The sequence below is a fragment of the Pan troglodytes genome, chromosome 1 (assembly GCF_028858775.2).
Source record: "Pan troglodytes isolate AG18354 chromosome 1, NHGRI_mPanTro3-v2.0_pri, whole genome shotgun sequence".
Classification (NCBI taxonomy): Eukaryota; Metazoa; Chordata; class Mammalia; order Primates; family Hominidae; genus Pan; species Pan troglodytes.
Genome location: NC_072398.2, coordinates 121,525,159 through 121,546,709, shown reverse-complemented (window position 1 = coordinate 121,546,709; position 21,551 = coordinate 121,525,159). Strand labels below are relative to the sequence as shown.

The following is a 21,551-nucleotide window of genomic DNA, read 5'->3' as shown; positions in this document are numbered from 1 at the left end:
CCACTCCCACTTGTTCGCTTTGCAACAGATATTGTAGCAGCTGCTACATGGCCTCCACCAGAAACAAGAGAAAGCATAACTGAATCTGCTTCTTTCTTTATTAATTCCGAAGTCGAAATTCAGCACTGGCAAACAGATTGGCAAAACCTAAGTCATATGCTTGTACCCTAGCTGCAAAGGAGGCTGAGAAAGCAAGCATTTGGCATTTTAGCTTCTAAAGCAGGAGGTGGTTTCTTGTTTTCATCAAAACTGAGAGGCTGAGGAGTTCCTCAAACACAGAAACAAACATCAAATAATAAATATTCATGCTTTAACTTGCTCAATATCAATGTAAACTTTCCCTTTTGAAAGTAAACACGAAAGACCCAAGCTTCCTTCTAACAGAGTGCAACTATTTCTCTAATAATTGAACATGTACCTACAATCTCTTGAACAATGAAACAATAAAAAATTCTCAATCACAGCATGTACTCTAAGTCTAAGAATTCTGGGTTATGTCCATTCCTCTACGAAGTTCTTCACTATACTCTCTTGACATTCTGCCATATATCATTTAAAAATTAAGTTAATCACCCTCAATAAGCCCTGTTTTAAAAAGAGGGATAAATGGAGAGGAAAGAAGGAAACTTGTTAAGATACATAAGTATGCACAGGACAATACAAGAGAAACAATGTGTTTGGATGTCAAGGCTCTCCTTTCTGCAAGTGGCCAGCAGGTCACTATTGGCATCTATGGCCATGTGCCCTCAGCTAACACCTCTGCTAGTCAGGGTTTTGCCTTGTGAGATGACCAAATATTCATTCCTGACAGAGAAATGTCCTTGATAATCTTTTTGTGTGAGCGTGCCATGGTCATTGTTAATTTCTTTCATTTAACAAAATAATAGACTTTATTTTTTGAGCAGTTTTAGCTTTATGGAAAGATCGAGCAGAAAGTACAGAGTTCTCACATACTGTCACCTTTATCCCACCCCCAGTTTACATTAGGGTTCACTCTTTGTGTGGTACAGGTCTAGGAGTTTTGCAAAACGCATAATGTCATGTACCCATCATTACATTATTACCAACGTATTTTCAATCCCCTAAAAATCGCCTGTTTCAGAACTATTTCTCTCCCTACCCATCCCCAAACTCCTGGCAACCACTGAGCTTTTTTGTTGTTGTTGTTGTTACTTAGTTTTTATTTCATAATCATAAACTTAACTCAACTCTGCAATCCAGCTAGGCACGGAAGGGAACAAGGAAAACATGGAACCCAAAGGGAACTGCAGCAGGAGCACAAAGATTCTAGGATATTGCAAGCAAATGTGGTGGAGGGGTGCTCTCCTGAGCTACAGAAGGAATGGGTCTGATGGTGAAAATAAAACACAAGTCAAACTCATTAGAGTTGTCCACAGTCAGCAATGGTGATCTTCTTGCTGGTCTTGCTATTCCTGTACCCAAAGTGCTCCATGGCTTCCACAATATTCACATGTTCTTTCACCTTGCCAAAGGCCACATGCTTGCCATCCAACCACTCAGTCTTGGCAGTGCAGATGAAAAACTGGGAACCATTTGTGTTGGGTCCAGCATTTGCCATGGACAAGATGCCAGAACCTGTATGCTTTCGGATGAGGTTCTTATCATCAAATTTCTCCCCATAGATGGACTTGTCACCGGTGCCATTATGGCGTGTGAAGTCACCACCCTGACACATAAACCCTGGAATAATTCTGTGAAAGCAGGAACCCTTATAACGAAATCCTTTCTCTCCAGTGCTCAGAGCACGAAAGTTTTCTGCTGTCTTTGGAATCTTGTCTGCAAACAGTTTGATGGAGATGCGGCCCAAGGGCTTGCCATCGACGGTGATGTCAAAAAAGACGACGGAGTTGACCGTGGCTGATAGTACAGGGCTCACAGCGATGGTGGCGTCTGCAAAGATAACCGCTGGTCTTTTTACTGTCTTTATAGTTTGGCCTTTTCCAGAATGTCGTATAGTTGAAATCACAGTATGTACCCTTTTCAGACTGGCTTCTTTCACTTAGCAAAATGTCTTTGTTTTTTCTGTATCTTTTTGTGGCTTGATAGTTTTTTCCTTTTAGCACTGAATAATATTCCACTGTACGAATATACCACAGTTTGCTTATGCAGTCACCTATTGAAGGACATCTTGGTTGCTTCCAAGTTTTGGCAGTCTTTCTTTCTTTCTTTCTTTTTCTTTTTTTTTTTTTTGAGACAGAGTCTTGCTCTGTCACCCAGGCTGGAGTGAAGTGGCACAATCTCAGCTCATTGCAACCTCCGCCTCCCAGGTTCAAGTGATTCTCTTCCTCAGCCTCTGGAGTAGCTGGGATTACAGGTGTGCACCACCACGCCTGGTTAGTCTTCAGGAATATTTACAAGACTGTATAGAATTAGGAGCCATCCAATCATTCAAAAGTCAGGAAACAACAGGTGCTGGAGAGGATGTGGAGAAATAGGAACACTTTTACACTGTTGGTGGGACTGTAAACTAGTTCAACCATTGTGGAAGTCAGTGTGGCGATTCCTCAGGGATCTAGAACTAGAAATACCATTTGACCCAGCCATCCCATTACTGGGTATATACCCAAATGACTATAAATCATGCTGCTATAAAGACACATGCACACGTATGTTTATTGCGGCATTATTCACAATAGCAAAGACTTGGAACCAACCCAAATGTCCAACAATGATAGACTGGATTAAGAAAATGTGGCACATATACACCATGGAATACTATGCAGCCATAAAAAATGATGAGTTCATATCCTTTGTAGGGACATGGATGAAATTGGAAACCATCATTCTCAGTAAACTATCGCAAGAACAAAAAACCAAACACCGCATATTCTCACTCATAGGTGGGAATTGAACAATGAGATCACATGGACACAGGAAGGGGAATATCATACTCTGGGGACTGTGGTGGGGAGGGGGGAGGGGGGAGGGATAGCATTGGGAGATATACCTAATGCTAGATGACGAGTTAGTGGGTGCAGCGCACCAGCATGGCACATGTATACATATGTAACTAACCTGCACAATGTGCACATGTACCCTAAAACTTAAAGTATAATAAAAAAAAAAAAGGAAAAAAAAAAAAAAAGAATTAGGAGCCATCAAAGGGGATCCCTGAATTCTTTCTGTTTTTCTTACAAATACCAGTTTTAAGGTCAAGATTTACTACCCCATGCAACAATGTAGCCGCATTTTAAATTTTAAATTTTTGACTGTTTGTTTAAAGGTCTCAGGCAACCTAAAAGGCTAGATAGAAGTCTCTCATCCTCTAACGAAGGATGGATTGTAAAATGGAATACTGCTAAGACTCTCCCTTTGGGTACTAATTCTGCAAAAACCTAGAATCTCAGAGACAAGAGACAAGTATTTGGAGTGGATCATTAGATGTAATGACAAAAGGAGTCACTTCAACGTTCATAACAAATATCAAAGATTGTTGTATTTTTTATATGGGAGACACCAGACAAGCTTATACTTAGTTACTAGTTCAGAGGATACACCACCACATCCTCTAGCATGAGTACAACCTTATAAGCCATTGTCTCCAACTGGCACTGTGATTGAGTCTTTAATAAAATATTCACCATTCTATAATAATAATAATTTTGGTTAGTGATAGGATAAATGGTGGACCAGGTGAGTCCAATGAATATCTACTCATTTGTTATACAACAAGTTATTTTAATAGAAGGATGTAGAACAGGATATTATGGCAGTATATATAAGGCATTCAGTGTACCCATGGAGAGTGGCGATCAGAGAAAAATGATGTCAGGTAAAGCAAATGTAATTCAAGGATAAAGGTAGATTCCATTTACAAAATTCCTTGTTGCCTTTATCATAGAGGAGCTCCAGTAAAATCAACAAGTCTGACAAAAGGTGACTGGTTTATTCACCCAGGATATGTTATTGTGTGCTTAGCCTTGGACTTTGTTGCTTGTGTGTTGGACACCTAATAGTCTTGACAGCTAAATAGGCTTTTGTAAGCGAGAGTGGTAAAGTCCAACATGTTGCTAAACCTATGTGTATTCTCTACTGCTACCACCAATGTTGCTGTTTATTAGCCTTCTGAGCAAGCAATGTAGTGCCTGGTGAAAGAGATTGTTTCATACCTTCATATCTATTTGATAACCTTCCTGATGATTGGTGAGCATTCGTATTAAGCACAAATATTCTTACACTCTGGCTCATTTTCTGTGGTTCATCTACATATTTTTTCCCCAAAACTCATTGCCACCAATCCTTCAGTCTTTGTCTTTCCGAGTCCCTAATTATCTTTTCTTTTCTTTTCTTTTCTTTTTTTTTTTTTTTGAGACAGAGTTTCGCTTTGTTGCCCAGGCTGGAGTGCAGTGGTGCAATCTTGGTTCACTGCAACTTCTTCCTCCTGGATTCAAGAGATTCTCCTGCCTCAGCCTCCCAAGTAGCTAGGATTGCAGGCACACACCACCACATCTGGCTAATTTTTGTATTTTTAGTAGAGACGGAGTTTCACCATGTCAGCCAGGCTGGTTTCGAACTCCTGACCTCAGACAATTCACCTGTCCTGCCCTCCAAAAGTTCTGGGATTACAGGTGTGAGCCATCAGGCCTGGCCCCAAGTCCCTAATTATCTAGACAAATTATTAGCTGCCACATATACATCAATAATATCTCTCCTTCTAGACATCGTGGACAACCAATTACATAGGCTGAATTTCTTTTAAAATTGCATTCACGTAGGTTATAATGCCTAAGCAATCTACTTTTGGCTGTTGCTGTGATGTTGTACAGTGACTTCTGTAAATCAGGCTCAATTTTTCCCTCACTAATCAACTGGCCATAGAGAACTTCCCATGAAGACATAGGTATAGATTCTATTATTCCTACCTGCTGATGAAGCAGGATAGTTAATTGGAAAACACTTATTTCATGATAAGCAGCTCATGTTGTCATATTTTTTTGCATTGATAGGACTTCAGTTTCTACAATGGTCCAGGATCAATCAAGAGTTCTTTAAAGAAAACATTTATTTTGTCAAAGAAAGAAGCATTTTGTTCCAAATCCTAAGAACAATAGTAGTGGTGTGTCAGAGGCTCTATTGCATCTGGATATAAAAACAAAGGGGCACAATATTCCTGACCCTATTATCTTGATTATTATCTTGATCTCAATCCCATCAAAAGGTGGCAGCATGACAAGTCATGAAGTAAAAGGACCAGGTGATAAAATGAGGTCTCCAAAATCCAAAGCATCAAAGTTCTCAGTTAGTGGTCAGGGCTGCAAAGTGCCATAATTTTTCACTTTGGAAGGTATATCTTGAGAATATTGAGTGTATGAGACAAGTTAAAAGATCATGCAGCCAGACGCGGTGGCTCACGCCTGTAATCCCAGCACTTAGGGAAGCTGAGGTAGGCGGATCATGAGGTCAGGAGTTCAAGACCAGCCTGGCCAATATGGTGAAACCCCATCTCTACTAAAAATACAAAAATTAGTGGGGCATCGTGGTGCCCTCCTGCAGTCCCAGCTACTTGGGAGGCTGAGGCAGCAGAATCGCTTGAACCCTGAAGGCGGAGGTTGCAGTGAGCTGAGTTGGCGCGACTGCATCCAGCCTTGGCAACACCGCGAGACTCTGTCTCTTAAAAAAAATAAAAAAATAAAAATAAAAAAATTTAAAAGTTCGTGATTAACACCTCTGTTAGCCTCTGATCTTTATAATAATTATCACACACACACAAACCAAACACCACACATAGAGGAAACAGTAAAAGATTAAAGGACACAGCTAAAAATACATTTGTATTATTACTTCCCAAAGTTCTAAAATTATGAGAAGGGACTAGTGAATCTTTAAAAAATATTGATTATCCAACACTTTTTAATAACCACTATAATTGCATTGAAGGCTACTGAACATGCACATGTTCCTAAAATTTTTCTGTTATGGTGTCTGGTTTGCGAAAGGAACAAAATTAAACATAGTTCCTTGGCAATTTTTCCCTCTTCCACTCTACTAATTGGCGTATGTGCGATGTGTGTTTATTGTAAAATAGGAATAAGATTCAGAGGTCAAGAATCAAAGTGAGTCAGAGTAGGAAAAGCCAGACTCAAGCATAACAGAAGGGCAGAGCCTGTCAAACCCCAAAATTAAAGGGTAAATTTCAACACAAGTAGAAGTGGTTCAAAAGCTAAGGGCATCCTCATAGTTCATGAAAAGCAAGTATTCACGCAGGTAGCAGACTCTAATCTGCTTCAAGCCAATGTGCTATTCTCTTCGTGTTATTTATATCCCTCAGAATACCTCAAAGTTCCCAAGAGCAGTCAGTATTTAACTCTAAACTATATCATATATATGATATATTTATTATATATAATATATATATTTATTATATGTATAATACATATTATATATTTATTATATATTATATTTATATTTATTATATATAATATATATATATTTATTATTATATATTTTTTTGAGACGGAGTTTTGCTTTTGTTGCCCAGGCTGGAGTGCAATGGCGCTATCTCGGCTCACCACAACCTCTGCCTCCCAGGTTCAAGTGATTCTCCTGCCTCAGCGTCCTGAGTAGCTGGGATTACAGGCATGTGCCACCACGCCTGGTTAATTTTGTATTTTTAATAGAGAAGGGGTTTCTCCATGTTAGTCAGGCTGGTATTGAACTCCCATCCTCAGGTGATCTGCCTGCCTCGGCCTCCCAAAGTGCTGGGATTATAGGTGTGAGCCAACATGCCCAGCCAACTATGTAATATTTTAATTGTGTAGTGATAACCCTCATCAAAAGAAGTATTCATTATGGTCAGTGTACTCTGCTTATTTACCACTGAAGCTTAACACAAAATTGTTGAAATAAACATGCATATTGAAGTACTTAGCTAGCTATTGAGGCAATACAGGTTTCTAGATTTACTCATTTTTTTCACTGTAGACACGTCATGTGTGTCATGATAAACCCATGTGTGTGCATATATTGATTAAATATTATATTTCTTTTTACTTTTATTATTATTATTGAGAAAAGGTCTCACTCTGTCGCCCAGGCTGGAGTGCAGCGGCACAATCTCGGCTGCCTGCAGCCTTGTCCTCCCAAAGCCCTAGACCCTGTAACATAATAGAATATGTATGTTTCTAATTTGTGCAATATGGAAGCAGGAATACTACATAGAACTGTCATCTTTTCCTATTGCATTTGTTTTGGTGTGGAAAAATATAATAATTGGCTTCAGTCAGTAAGTCTATTTCATTCAAGAATATTTAAATATAATCCAAACCATCTTAGGTACATTTTGTGATACAAGAGGATGGTATCTTCTATTTGGAAATATAAAATCCCAGGGTCTCACAGTTTAAGTATACTTTCCAGGGGTATGTATAAAACAAGAATCCCACTTTACAAAGTTAATAGAAAAAAAATATGCTAATTGGAAGGAGAGGCTTCTGATTGAGGATAAAGTGGAAATTTTCACATACTGCTAATTACACTTTAATGGAGTAAGAAAAAAAGAATTGGAAATAGTACCCTATAAAACTTCTGAAATGAAATTACAGTTTCTCTCTCTCTCTTTCTTTTTTTTTTTCTTGAGATGGAGTTTCGCTCTTGTTGCCCAGGCGAGAGTGCAATGGCGCTATCTCAGCACACTGCAACCTTCACCTCCCAGGTTTAAGTGATTCTTTTGCCTCAGCCTCCCAAGTAGCTGGGATTACAGGCATGCACCACCATGCCCAGCTAATTTTTTGTATTTTTAGTGACCCACCACGCCTGGCTGTCTCCTCTTTTTAGAATTAGGAGAACTGATTTTTTTCAGTGCTAAACTGGCACTGTCCTATGTTTTCAAGGAAGCAATATGGTGAAACGAAAGAGTCTGGATAGCATGTTTTGTTAGCTGGCATCTAGTTCTTTAAGTTCCATGAGTCTGTTGTGTCTTCTTTACATCTCAAAAAGAAGAGAGAAGAAACCTGCATCTAATTACTGAAGCAGTTTCATTCAGCAAATGTAATTGCATCGCAGGCACATCTCAAATTAAAAATCTTGATCTTGGTCTCTGTCACTTCCATTTTAAACTGGGACTGAATAACCTGTTTTACCACTCAAAATAATAGCCAGTGTCTCTTTCTTATTAAAATATGTGATCTTTTGCTTGATTACCTAATTATGTCACCTGCACCTTACATGAGGCAGATAGAAGAGTCTTCCAGTCTGCCAGAGCAGATCTACCAAACTAGACTGCACATACAAGTTACCTGGGGATCCTGATAAATTACAGATTCTGAGTCTGCTTTCAAACAGGGCCTCAAGTCAAGCTGATGGTATTAGTCCCAGGATCCCTCACTGAGTAGCAAGGTCTTAGAATTAAAAAGTGTGCAAGTATAAGGCCGGGAGCAGTGGCTCATGCCTGTAATCCCAGCACTTTGGGAGGCCAAGGCGGGTGGATCACCTGAGGTCAGGAGTTCGAGACCAGCCTGGCCAACATGGTGAAACCCCGTCTCTACTAAAAATACAAAAAATTAGCCAGGTGTGGTGGCACGCACCTGTAATCCCAGCTACTCAGAAGGCTGAGGCAGAAGAATTGCTTGAACCTGGGAGGTGGAGGTTGCAGTGAGCCAAGATCACGCCACTACACTCCAGCCTGGGCTCCAGCCTGGGCAACAACAGCAAAACTCCATAAAAAAAAAAAAGTGCAAATTTATAAACATGGAAACGTGGACAATTGTAAGCAATATTAGAGAACTGTAGAAAACAATTTTTTAAGTGATATGTTTAACCTATTTAGAATAAAACCCATTATGGTCCTAGGAATTTCTGGAACTGCCTTACTTGTGAGAAACATGATCCTAAGATGCCCATTTGTTTATCAGTACATCAGTTTTCTCCTTCTTGAATTGGTATAATTATTTTCTTCCAAGAAGCCAAGCACACTTTTGTTGTTGTCATTGAAAGAGGGCATATAAGGGTTATGGCTGCTATTTGGAGAAATGCATTAGAAAATAAAAAGCTTGAAAAAGTTGTATTACTGAGAAAAAAGTTGAATGAAAATAAGAAAGATTAAATTGAAATAAATAATGAATCAGTAAAGTATGCACTGTTAAACACTTGATGAGATTTCCCAAGTATCGACATGCTGATAACTTGAAATAAGAATGGGAGAAAAGGTCAATCTGAATTCTTAAAATGTTGAAGGCTGGGAATAAGAAGTAATATATCACAGAATCTGATAGAAAAATTTTTATTTATTTTATGGGAGAAAATGGGAGACTAACAGACAATAGGAATAGGAAAGAATTAATAGAAATAGCAAAAAGAAGTGTATCTGCAATTATTAATATAATACAAGAGGACATTGTGTAGAGATAAAGAAAGACTGATGAAATTTAGATTTATGGAGAAATATCCTAATAAAGACATTATTTATAATCAACTGTTCATAATTATTATATAATTCTGAAAGTTTTTAGGATATAAATGTAAGGCAGAATGATCTAATATAAAATGTATAAATGGGACAACATATAATTTTGCTTAGGAAGTTGAATAAATAAAGTAGTGATTTACGATTTGCATTAATATAAAAAAATTTAAAAAATGGTTTACATTTTGTTTGAAATGGATGATAAACAGGAAAAGAGTAATTTAGTACATTGAGTAATTTAGTACATTGGTCACCAAAGAAATACAAATTGAAACTATAAGATGCCTTCTCACATCTTTGTCAGATTTGTAGGTATAAAAACAGTAGTAGTTGTATTGATTGGAGAACAGAAAGATGACACTTTCATATGCGGCTGATTAGAGCACAGATTGGTATATTATTTCTGAGATGCAATTTGAAAATATGTACCATCAGCCTCAAAGATGATTATGACCATGTGTCACTACTTTCTTGGAAATCATTATTAATGCATGTATAGATTGATGTTTACTGTAGTATCACTTAACATAATGAGTTGAGTACAACCTTCACTCCCAAAAAACATGAGGTAGGGGTGAACTAGTTAAATATACAATCACAATGAGCTATGACAAAATGCAGTTACTTAAAAGCACATTTATAAGACTATTAATGGCAATAAACATGATTTGATATAATGTTTTCAAAAATTAGGGGAATTCTATTCCCAGCATTGTGGTAGGCTAAATTTGCTGAATCACTATCCTGCTGTATGAAATCTACAAATACCAGATAAAATGTACATGTCATTTTTCAAAAGTATATTACTGACTTGAATAGAAATTAAGGTGAACCACATAGGCCAAGCATAAGGAGAATACATAAATCCAGAGAGGTATGCAAACCCCCAAACCAGAAGCTTCCATAAGGACAGTCCTGGCCCTAGTACCCTGAGCTTCAATTTTTATGACCACCTGGGATATGGGAGAGTGTGAGACAAAACCTAGTGCCTGCCCAGTATAGCAGTCTTACAGGAGAAAACTGCTGAAAGCCAGAGATACGAAGGACTATAATTTCAGTGAAAGGATAAACTAGATAAAAACCTGTTCCTCAGGGGGAGACAACCAGGAAATTTTCCTGCCTCAAACTCGGTGCTATTTAGAGGAAAAATGAGAAGGCCATCTTCACATGAATTTGTGGTTTAAATTTTCACTGTAAGTATAAGTTAAAAAAAACCCACACATGAAACTGATAATTTATTTTATAGTTATCCCATGTTGGTATTACCACCAAACACAAAACGAAGGCAAAGTGTCTTTGGAGAAACCCACATTCAGCCCATGTCTCAAAGAATGGCCACAGGTAAAATTTCACCCAAAATGAGAAAAAAGTAAGACTCTTACAAAACTCATGAGGAAATAAACATCATGAGCAGAAACAGAATTATGCCCATAAAGATTTCAGATATTAGGATGACTATATAACTATAAAAGCCGTGTTTAATATGTTTAAAAAATCAATGAGGTGTGCCAGGAATATAAATTGAGACAGTGTATGTATCTTATATTAAGCAGATTGAAACTGAATTTAAGAGATCTTTTAGAAATAAAAAATATAATGAAAATTAAAAACTAAATGGACAGGTTAAACACAATATTGGATAGAACCAAAAAGAAAATAAGTGAGTTGGAAGTTAGACTAAACAAATTATGCTGAAGACAGTACAGAGGAGGAAAGGAAAATGGATATGTGAAATAGAGGTTGAAAAATTAGAGTATCTAATCATATCTGCAAAAGAAAAATTGAATTGGGGGAAGGTTATATTTAAGGTTATATTTAATATCTGAGGGCTTTCCGTCATTGGAATTTATTAATGTTCAAGGAAACCTGGAAAGTTTTCTAACACATTAAAGGAGCTTTAATTATAAGTTCCAAATTCTTCTTAGAAGAAGAGAACCAGCAGGCCCAGACATTTTTACTGGTGAGTTCTATCAAATGTTTTCAAGAAATGGATTATTTCCATTTTATAAAAACAACTCCAGAATAAAAAAAGGTCCATTTGTTCGTTCATTTTATGAGGCCAGTACAACCTTGATAACAATGTTATATGAGAAATGTGTAAGACAGGAAAATTACATGCCAACTTTCCTCATGAACCTAACAGCAAACATTTTAAATTAAAAGCAAATTAAATTTAGAAGTCTATAAAAAAGATAATATAGTATGAAAATTGTGTTTGTTCCATGAATGCAAGGATTTCTAACAATAGAAAAAAAACTATGTATAATTCATCACATTAACAAGTTAAAGGAGGAAAAGCAAATCATCATTGTAGGAGAGGCAAAAAGTGAATTCAATAAAATAAAATATTTAACTTTGACAAATCTTGTTTAGCAAACAAGAAATAGAAGAGCTTTCGGTGTTTGCTTATAAATCAGAAACTATTCTTCATCTTTCAAGCAGAGGTGATTTAATACAGGTGATTGATTATACAAGTGATGGAAGCCAAACCAGGCTTGGTGAGTCAGCAGCTCATATTTAATATATTTATAGATTAAATATTTAATTATACTTCAAAACTTTTATGTACACTATAATCTCATTATTGTTTTCTATACTATTATATGCAATATACAAATACAGAAATACAGAAATGTACCTCAGTTTGAAAGAGAATTTGAATATGAGGCAAAAAGATACCCCCAAATTATAGTTACATTACAAGAATTGAATTTAAGAAGGAAGAAGCAAATTGCAAGAGATAAGACCAAGCCTCTTTAGTAATGATCATTCTAAATCCAATTGGTATAAATTTAGGGACGCACAACTGGATTGCAGTGTAACTAAGAAAGTTTGTGTGTCAATAACCATATTTATCCTATGTGAAGAAATAATAGTTTCATAGGAGAAGGTTAATTGGCATGGAGTCTGTAAAAGAGAAGTTTGGATAGATGATTGAGCTATGTATTTGTCAAATAATATCTAAAGGTAAAAAGAGATCTAGTTCACAGAGGCGAATCTCTGATTTTTTAATTTGCATTAACAGAAACAACATTGGAAGGGAGTATATTAAGATTTTAATAGTGACTATTTCTGCCAACGGTTTCTGTTTTATTGTTTACTATTTTCGGTGTATTTCCAATGTTTCTTAATAAGTGTTTATTATTTAAAAAATGAGAAAACAGCAATGAGTAATTCAGTAAAATAAAATTTTTCTAAATTGTGACTGCTATGATTATGAGCCAATTATGAAAGAAAGAGACACAGATAGAAATAGGGTGACCAATCTTTCAACTTAGGAATGAAGGACTTTCTGGATGGGGGATTTTTGTTGCTAAAATCGGGACAGTAGGGGACATATTGGGACTGTGGAAAAACCCTACAGGGATTTATTTCCTAACTATGAATTTCTATCTTGATCTAGAGACGACTGTTCTCATAAATAGGTAGAGTAGATGTGGTATTTCTGGAATGAGATTTAACATCTTTACGTAGCTTGCCCTATTAAAAGTAGACAAATGCTTGTGAGAGAATATCATATACCTTTGAAAGCTAATGTCTTAACTAATTCGCTGTGAGCAAAGCTCTTGAAGACTGTGATGTAACAGAGATTCCTAGGTATCAGTGAAGATACGGAGATGAAAAAGGGAAGTTGAAAAAAGAAACTGAGAGATAAGCATGGAAATCATTTTCCAACCTCATTTTTCCAATCTCCATTTTCCTGTATTGAGAAGTGAAAATATGTTTTCTAGAGATAAAGTTCTAGAAATGAACTCTGACATAGATATTTTAAAACCAATTTCAGAAACAAAATACTATGTGAACCTAGAGTAGTTGTAATTTATGTCCTTTTGTCTGTCTTTATCCTGTAGTTAAGTTTCCCTTGGGATCTCTTTGGGAAAATGGAGTACTGCATTTTACAAGGCAGGACTTGAATTTTCTTTCTTTTCCTTCTTTCTTCCTTTCCTTCCTTCCTTTTCTTTCTCTCTTTCTTCCTCTCTTTTTCTCTTCTTTCTTTCTTTGTTCCTTTCTTTCTTCTTTCTTTCTTCTTTTCCTTCCTTCCTTCCTCTTCTTCCTTTCTTTCTCCTTTCTTTCTTTTTTTTTTTTTTTTGACATGATCTCACTTTGTCACCCAGGCTAGAGTGCAGTGATGTGATCCCCTTGCATGATGTTCTGTATCCCAGCTCATTTATTAGTGTGACAGTATTTCTATCTCAGGCCTGCCATGAGCAGGTACAGTGAGTGCCCAGTCTCTCTCTGCCCTTGCATAAGGGAAGGGGATGCTTGGGAGCCTGGTGGCCCAACTGAGCTTCCCCGGTTTCCCATCTATCCAGCTGCCCTACTTGATTGATGGGACTCACAAGATCACCCAGAGCAACGCCATCCTGCGGTACATTGCCCGCAAGCACAACCTGTGTGAGTAGATTTGGTTGCAAGATGCGGGGAGGGACCGTGGCCTCCTCCTCGGCTTGGCTGGGCTGGGCTGTGAGGCTGAGAGAGAATCTGCTTTACGAGGGTAGGCGGGGAATCAGAAAAGGAGCAGATTCGCGAAGACATTTTGGAGAACCAGTTTATGCAGCTGGCCAAACTCTGCTATGACCCAGATTTTGTAAGTCCCCCCAAGTCCCCCCCACCCCACTCCCAGTCTCCCCTACCCTACTCCCAGTCTCCCTTTTCCCTGCAGAGTTTGTGTCCAAAATTGATTCCTTCTGGTGAGTTCTTGGTCTTGCTGACTCTAAGAATGAAGCCGCGGTCCTACACGGTGAGTGTTACAGTTCTTAAAGATGGTGTATCCGGAGTTTGTTCCTTCAGATGTTCAGATGTGTCCGCAGTTTCTTCCTTCCGGTGGGTTTGTGGTCTTGCTGACTTCAGGGGTGAAGCCGCAGACCTTCGCAGTGAGTGCTACAGCTCTTAAAGGTGGCGCGTCTGGAGTTGTTTATTCCTCTTGGTGGGTTCATGGTCTGGCTGGCTTCAGGAGTGAAGCTGCAGACCTTCATAGTGAATGTTATAGCTCATAAAGGTAGTTCAAACCCAAAGAGTGAGCAACAGCAGGATTTATGGTGAAGAGTGAAAGAAAATACACTTCCACAGCCTGGAAGACAACCTGAGCAGGTTGCTGCTGCTGCTTGGGAAGTGCGGAGGTGGGGAGGGGAGGGGAGGTGGGGCGGGGGGGAAGGGGGGGGGTGGCCTCCTTTTAATCCCTTATTTGGCCCCACCCACATGCAGATTGGTCCATTTTACAGAGAGCTGATTGGTCCATTTTACAGAGTGCTGATTGGTCCGTTTTACAGAGTGCTGATTGGTCTGTTTTTACAGAGTGCTGATTGGTGCGTTTACAAACCTTTAGCTAGACACAGAGCGCTGATTTGTGCATTTACAATCCTTTAGCTAGGCAGAAAAGTTCTCCAAGTCCTCACCTGACCCAGAAGCCCAGCCAGCTTCACCTCTCATTTTGATCAGGAGCCAAGACTGTGGTCCTGCCAAATACACGGGTCCTGTTTTCTGTTTGAACTCTTTAGTGCTACTCATCCTTCAAGCTATTTCCTATAATGCCACCAGAGTGACCCTCAAACCCCAAAGTCGTGTCAAATAAAACCTCTAAATCAATTCCCCACCAATCTACTTATAGAATCCTGACTCCCCAGGGTATGAATTCACTCTCTAGACAGTAATGGTTACTTCCAGAATCCCTTCCATCTCTGACCCATGACCTGTGCTTTGGGCCATCTCTCCCAGTGGTTTATATCATCTGCCTGCTTTAGGAATACACAAACTATGAGGAAAACAAGTGCAAAACAAAGGAGTAATGGCACCTGAAATTTTGGTGTCTTCCGAGTGCTCTCTTGACATACACTGAGATCAGCGAATTTTCCTAACAGACAGCTTAGGGGCAGCCAGAGGCTCTTTTTCCCCCTCCTTTCTTCCACTCATCCTCTGAATATCTCCTCATCTTTCCAGAAACCACTCAATGTCCATTGTATTCTTCTGCTGCCTCACTAGGAGGAACTTTCTACTTCTTTCTCTGAGCTCCTTTAGTTCTTTGCATCCTTGATTCTGCTCATATCTGGTCCAGAGCCTACCAGGTGCTCAGGTGCTCCTGGGGCTGACCCAGAGGTTGTTGGGAGGTCAGTGGGGACAGATTTAGGGACAGTGTCACATTCCGCTCTGCCATCCCATCACCTCAGAAAGACTCCAGCTACCCAGTTGGAGTCTAATAAATGCTGATGTATCCAGCTGAAGCCTGGACAGTGACCCAGTTCCAGCTGTGGGGAAGATGACTGCTTGCCCGCGGCCAGCTGGGGCAATGCACAAAACTGGGAGGCCGCATCTGTGCAGGGAGCTTGTGTCTGAGGGTGTTGACAGCTGTTTTCTGCCTCAGGAGAAACTGAAACCAGAATACCTGCAGGCACTCCCTGAAATGCTGAAGCTCTACTCACAGTTTCTGGGGAAGCAGCCATGGTTTCTTGGGGACAAGGTAATGGGGGCGTGTGATGGGGACACCACAGATTTGTCATACTTCCTATATTATGGAGGTTTCAGCCCACATATCCTTGGCCTTATCCAGATCACCTTTGTGGATTTCATCGCTTATGATGTCCTTGAGAGAAACCAAGTATTTGAGCCCAGCTGCCTGGATGCCTTCCCAAACCTGAAGGACTTCATCTCCCGATTTGAGGTGATGCCCCCAGCCTCCTTTCTCTTTATGTCTCTTATTCCTTTCCCTCCTTTGTGATGCTTTCCCAGTCCTGGAGCTACACAAAGAATAACTCACATTTATGGCCATGTGCGGTGGCTCACGCCTGTAATCTCAGCGCTTTGGAGGCTGAGGGAGGCAGATCACCTGTGGTTAGGAGTTTGATACCTGCCTGCCCAACATGGCAAAACCCCATCTTTACTAAAAAAAAAATACAAAAATTAGCCGGGCGTGGTGGCGAGCACCTGTAATCCCAGCTACTTGGGAGGCTGAGGCAGGAGAATCACTTGAACCTGGGAGGTGGAAGTTGCAGTGAGCCAAGATCGTGCCAATGCATTCCGGCCTGTATGACAGAGTGTGACTCCATCTCAAGGAAAAAAAAAAAAAAAAAAGGAGCCGGGCATGGTGGCTCACACTTGTAATCCCAGCATTTTGGGAGGCCGAGGTGGGTGGATCACCTGAGGTCGGGAGTTCGAGACCAGCCTGACCAACATGGTGAGACCCCTGTCTCTACTAAAAATACAAAATTAGCTGGGCGTGGTGGCACATGCCTATAATCCCAGCTACTAGGGAGGCTGAGGCAGGAGAATCTCTTGAACCTGGGAGGCGGAGGTTGCGGTGAGCCAAGATCGTGCCATTGCACCCCAGCCTGGGCAACAAGAGTGAAACTCCATCTCAAAAAAAAAAAAAAAAGAAGAAAAGAATAACTTGCATTTATTGAGTGCTGGCTTCATGCCACGAACTGTACCCAGCACATTATACCTATTGTGTTGAATTTGAAATTTACAACATTCCTACAGCGTGGTAGAATTATCTCCCCCATTTTAGAGACAAAGAAACTGAGAATGAGAGGGTCAGTCCTTTGCTCAGGGTCCCAGAGCCAGTGGAGGCTGTGCTGGGCTCCCTGCGAGCCTCTGGATCTATGGTCGGCAGTCAGGGCTCTCCGTTTTGTGACAAAAGAAAAGCCTCAGGCCTTGTCCAGCCTGGGTTTCATAGCCCAGGACACTTTGGAAGAGGCAGAGCACTTCAGGACCACGGATGCAGCTGGCAATAGTAGGACTGACACACAGTAGCATTGATGTTCAATACTGAACCCACAGGCAGTATTCACAGCTACACCCAGAAACTTTGTATGATTGAACCCCCATGTGGGGAATCCTGAGAGCCAGGGCTGTGGCTGGAGCTGGATTAGGGTACATATGTGGGTGCCCCTGTTGAAGGAGCTTATGCTGAAATGCCCTGTGCTGGAGCACTTTCCTTCTCTACCTCTTTTTTTTTTTTTGAGACGGAGTCTTGCTCTGTCACCCAGGCCGGAGTGCAGTGGAGCAATCTTGGCTCACTGCAACCTCTGTCTCCTGGGTTCAAGTGATTCTCCTGCCTCAGCCTCTTGAGTAGCTGGGATTACAGGTGTGTACCACCACGTCCAGCTAATTTTTGTATTTTTAGTAGAGATGGGGTTTTGCTATGTTGGCCAGGCTGGTCTCAAACTCCTGACCTCAGGTGATCCACCCACCTCAGCCTCCTTAAGTGCTGGGATTACAAGCGTGAGCCACCGCGCCTGGCCTCTTCCTCTCTTTTTTTCCCTCCAATGTTCCAAGTGTTCCCCCTGTGAGATGAGTAGCACGCTGATTTTACTCCTATTCACTGACCTTCTCCTCTGCATGAGGCAGGGTGTGAGGCACAGTGGGAGATGCATAGATGACAGCCCCATCCTGGAAATGAGTGCAGTGAGAGGCCTGCAGGCAGAGCAGCCTGTGAAGTGTGTGCTGAACTTGTTTGAGAGCAGCAAATCCTACATTACTACAGATTTGGGGATTTGAGGCATTAGTCCAACAGGCTTCTGAGCCTTGAATCTGTTTCCCTTTTCCACTCCCCATCAAGAGGTCTGCTTGCTCAGCTAGTTCCCATCAGCTCTGGTTCTGCGGTTCTGGTCCAGGCTGAGTGGCCTTGGAGTTAGGTAAGAGGTGGTGGGAAGGGAGGGATGGAGGAGAGCTGAGAGCTATGGCCCGTTATGTGCCAGGGTCAAGCCTGTCACCCAGGCTGGAGTGCATTGATGCGATCTCGGCTCACTGCAACCTCCGCTTCCTGGGTTCAAGCAATTCTCTGCCTCAGCCTACCAAGTAGCTGGGATTACAGGTGCCCGCCACCATGACCAGCTAATTTTTGTATTTTTAGTAGAGATGGAGTTTCACCATGTTGGCCAGGCTGGTCTCCAACTCTTGACCTCAGGTGATCCACCCTTCTCGGCCTTCCAAAGTGCTGGGATTACAGGTGTGAGCCGGATGTTTTTGAATACCTTATCTGGGCATTCAATCCTGGTAAGATTGTGCACAGCACATCTGAGTGTCATGTAGCCTGATCTGCAGCAGGGCTGCAGATGCCATGGGTTAGGGCACAGTGAGATTTTGCTAAGATACTAGATGGAGGACCTTGGACTTTCTGCTTTAAGGGGAATGATTAGAGCCTAGTCTCGCCTTTGATTTTCTTGTGCACTGCCACCCCCCATTCCACTTTCATCCAGGTTTTACTGAGACACTGGGTGAGTGTGTTCAGAGCCCCTTTGTTCTGCTGGAGTTCCCTTCTGTGTCTCTATACCCAGACAAGCCAAGAGCCTCCCTGTGGAAAAGGAGACTGTGCAGTCAAGGAGTGACAGGGCCTGGTGTGAGGGGTGGTGGGGCAGAAGAAGAAGAGAATTTGGCAGAAAGAGGCCAGAACTGGAGAGAGACAGAACCAGGCTACATTGAAGTTCTATCCCCCTTACTAGGTATTTAAATGTAAGGAAGTTGCTGAACTTCTGTTTCCCACATGAGAAATGGTGATAATAGATTCAGCCTTGCAGAGTAGTCGAGTGGGTTTTCTAAGCTTATGTTGTAATTTCTCTTGGGTACAGAGCACCGAGCACCGTGTAGAATCTTCATAAGCGTTAGCTGTTACTGTGGTACAACATTACTTAAAGGAAGTTGGAAGAGTTAACTCCGCAAATCTGGGGACCCTAAGAGGCTGTGTGATGCCTCAGCACTTGAGCCCACGTGGAAAGGCTGTGGCCAGGGCCCTGACCTGCTGTGTCTGCAGTGGGGTTGTCCCAGCCCTCATGGGCAGCTGACCTTGAGTTCTGGCCTTATTTTCCCCCCTCTCAGGGCTTGGAGAAGATCTCTGCCTACATGAAGTCCAGCCGCTTCCTCCCAAGACCTGTGTTCACAAAGATGGCTGTCTGGGGCAACAAGTAGGGCCTTGAAGGCCAGGAGGTGGGAGTGAGGAGCCCATACTCAGCCTGCTGCCCAGACTGTGCAGCGCAGCTGGACTCTGCATCCCAGCACCTGCCTTCTCGTTCCTTTCTCCTGTTTATTCCCATCTTTACTCCCAAGACTTCATTGTCCCTCTTCACTTCCCCTAAACCCCTGTCCTATGCAGGCCCTTTGAAGCCTCAGCTACCCACTATCCTTCGTGAACATCCCCTCCCATCATTACCCTTCCCTGCACTAAAGCCAGCCTGACCTTCCTTCCTGTTAGTGGTTGTGTCTGCTTTGAAGGGCCTGCCTGGCCCCTCGCCTGTGGAGCTCAGCCCCGAGCTGTCCCCGTGTTGCATGAAGGAGCAGCATTGACTGGTTTACAGGCCCTGCTCCTGCAGCGTGGTCCCTGCCTTAGGCCTACCTGATGGAAGTAAAGCCTCAACCACATTTGCTGTGTGTCTTGTCTTATTTGCTCCTGGCCATCTACCCAGACTGTCTGTCTGTCTGTCACTGCCTCTTCCAAGGGACTGGCTGATGATCCTGGCAGTGGCTGGGTTCTAAAAGATTCTGCTGGGCATAGTAAGGCGCTTGAGAATTCTTGCTCCCATTCCTGAGAGACTCAGAGCAGGAAGCCCCATGAGGCACTGTGGAAAGGATGTCTCTTTCTTGGCCTGGATCTCCCATTCATTCATCCAGCCGTATTGAGTACTTTCCATAATTGCACAGAGCTTGTGTCTCATTGAATAGGACCCCAAGGGGGTGGAATCTCCATCAGAGAGAACCAGGGTCCCTTTTACCTTCTCCACTATATGACTGCATCACTTCTGTTAGGTCTCCAGGACCCAATCTCTATTGTTTTTCTCAGATGGCTTCCAGGTACCCTCTCCAGGCTTGCTGCACAGCTGTCATCAGGACGTTCTCTCTGGGTTTACTTCCTCTCTTTCCTGGGTACCTGTGAGAGAAATGTCTTTAGTCCTTGCATAACTGAAAGTGCCTTTACATGCTTACTGAATACTCTGGCTGATGATTTAGTCTGTTCTCACGCTGCTAATAGAGACATAGCCGAGACTGGGTAATTGATAAAGGAAAGAGGTTTAAAGGTCTCACAGTTCCACAGGGCCTGGGAGGCCTCATAACCATGGCAGAAGGCGAATGAGGACCAAAGTAATGTCTTACATGGCAGCAGGGAAGAGGGCGTGTGCAGGGGAACTCCCAGTTATAAAACCATCAGATCTTGTGAGACTTATTCACTACCATGAGAACAGTGTGGGGGAAACTGCCCCCACGATTCAGTTTTCTGCACCCGGCCCCCACCCTTGATACCTGGGGATTATTACAATTCAAGGTCAGATGTGGGTGGTGACACAGCCAAACCATATCAGATGGTGATAGAATTCTATGATGAAAACCTTCAGACCTCTAATAGATTTACTCGCTCTTTTCTAGAATTGAGCATTTCTGGTGAGTAGGTAGATGCCAGTTCTGACAGCATCCTTTGCTTTTTAAAAATTATTATTATTATTTTGAGAGGGAGTATTACTGTGTCACCCAGGCTGGAGTGCAGTGGTGTGATCTTGTCTCACTGCAACCTCCCCTTCCCAGGTTCAAACGATTCTCCTTCCTCAGCCTCCCAAGTAGCTGGAACTATAGGTGCACACCACTGTGCCCAGCTAATTTTTGTATTTTTGTTTTAGAGACAGGTTTTCACCATGTTGGCCAGGCTGGTCTCAAACTCCTGACCTCATGATCCACCCACCTAGGCCTCCCAAAGTTCTGGAATTACATGCGCGAACTACTGCGCCTGGCCATATCTTTTGCTTTTTTACTTAAGCTTTTTCTGTTTATCATTCTGAGGTCTATAATTCCAAAGGCCGTGTGGGGATCTATAGGTTGATCTCTTCCTGACTCACATCATTGCAGGAACTTTCTAAGCATAGGCTTCCTCCACCCTGACAGCAATCCCATATCTTTATCTGCATTGCATCTTCTTGAAGTAATTTAAAATCTCACTGGAGAGTGAACTGCTTCAGAGGAAGATTCTCATAGCTTAGCAGTTCCTAAGCTGTGATACCAGAAATAGTTGTTGAGTCTGTGGGTCAGGTATTCACGCAAGGCTCAGCAGGGAGCACTTGTTACAAATCAACAAAGGTCTCTTCTCCAAAAACTATATATCCAAAAATACAACTCATTAAAAAATGAGTCAGAATTTCAACAAGCATTTCCCAAA

At 41.5% G+C, this 21,551-nt stretch overlaps 2 protein-coding genes across 3 annotated transcripts in view; one reads left to right on the top strand and one right to left on the bottom strand.

The window, feature by feature from the left end:
• The window catches only part of GSTM2 (glutathione S-transferase mu 2), a 295,697-nt gene extending 275,926 nt beyond the window's left edge, over positions 1–19,771 (top strand). Inside the window, exons 4-8 of one of the 2 annotated variants that reach the window (XR_010154493.1) lie at positions 13,735–13,816; positions 13,921–14,295; positions 15,780–15,875; positions 15,966–16,076; positions 19,232–19,771. Coding sequence is in view for 1 of the 2 variants with exons in the window: in NM_001367584.1 (NP_001354513.1) it covers positions 13,735–13,816; positions 13,921–14,009; positions 15,780–15,875; positions 15,966–16,076; positions 19,232–19,321 (468 nt within the window). In the remaining variant the exon portion in view is untranslated. The remainder of the gene's footprint in view (positions 1–13,734; positions 13,817–13,920; positions 14,296–15,779; positions 15,876–15,965; positions 16,077–19,231) is intronic. The other variant, NM_001367584.1, reaches the window with a different exon arrangement.
• Positions 1,166–1,925, bottom strand: LOC107973663 (peptidyl-prolyl cis-trans isomerase A-like 4A). Its single transcript, XM_024355628.3, has one exon. The coding sequence runs from the start codon at positions 1,694–1,696 to the stop codon at positions 1,382–1,384; it is 315 nt and encodes a 104-aa protein (XP_024211396.2). The 5' UTR covers positions 1,697–1,925; the 3' UTR covers positions 1,166–1,381.
• Positions 19,772–21,551: the final 1,780 nt, after the last annotated feature.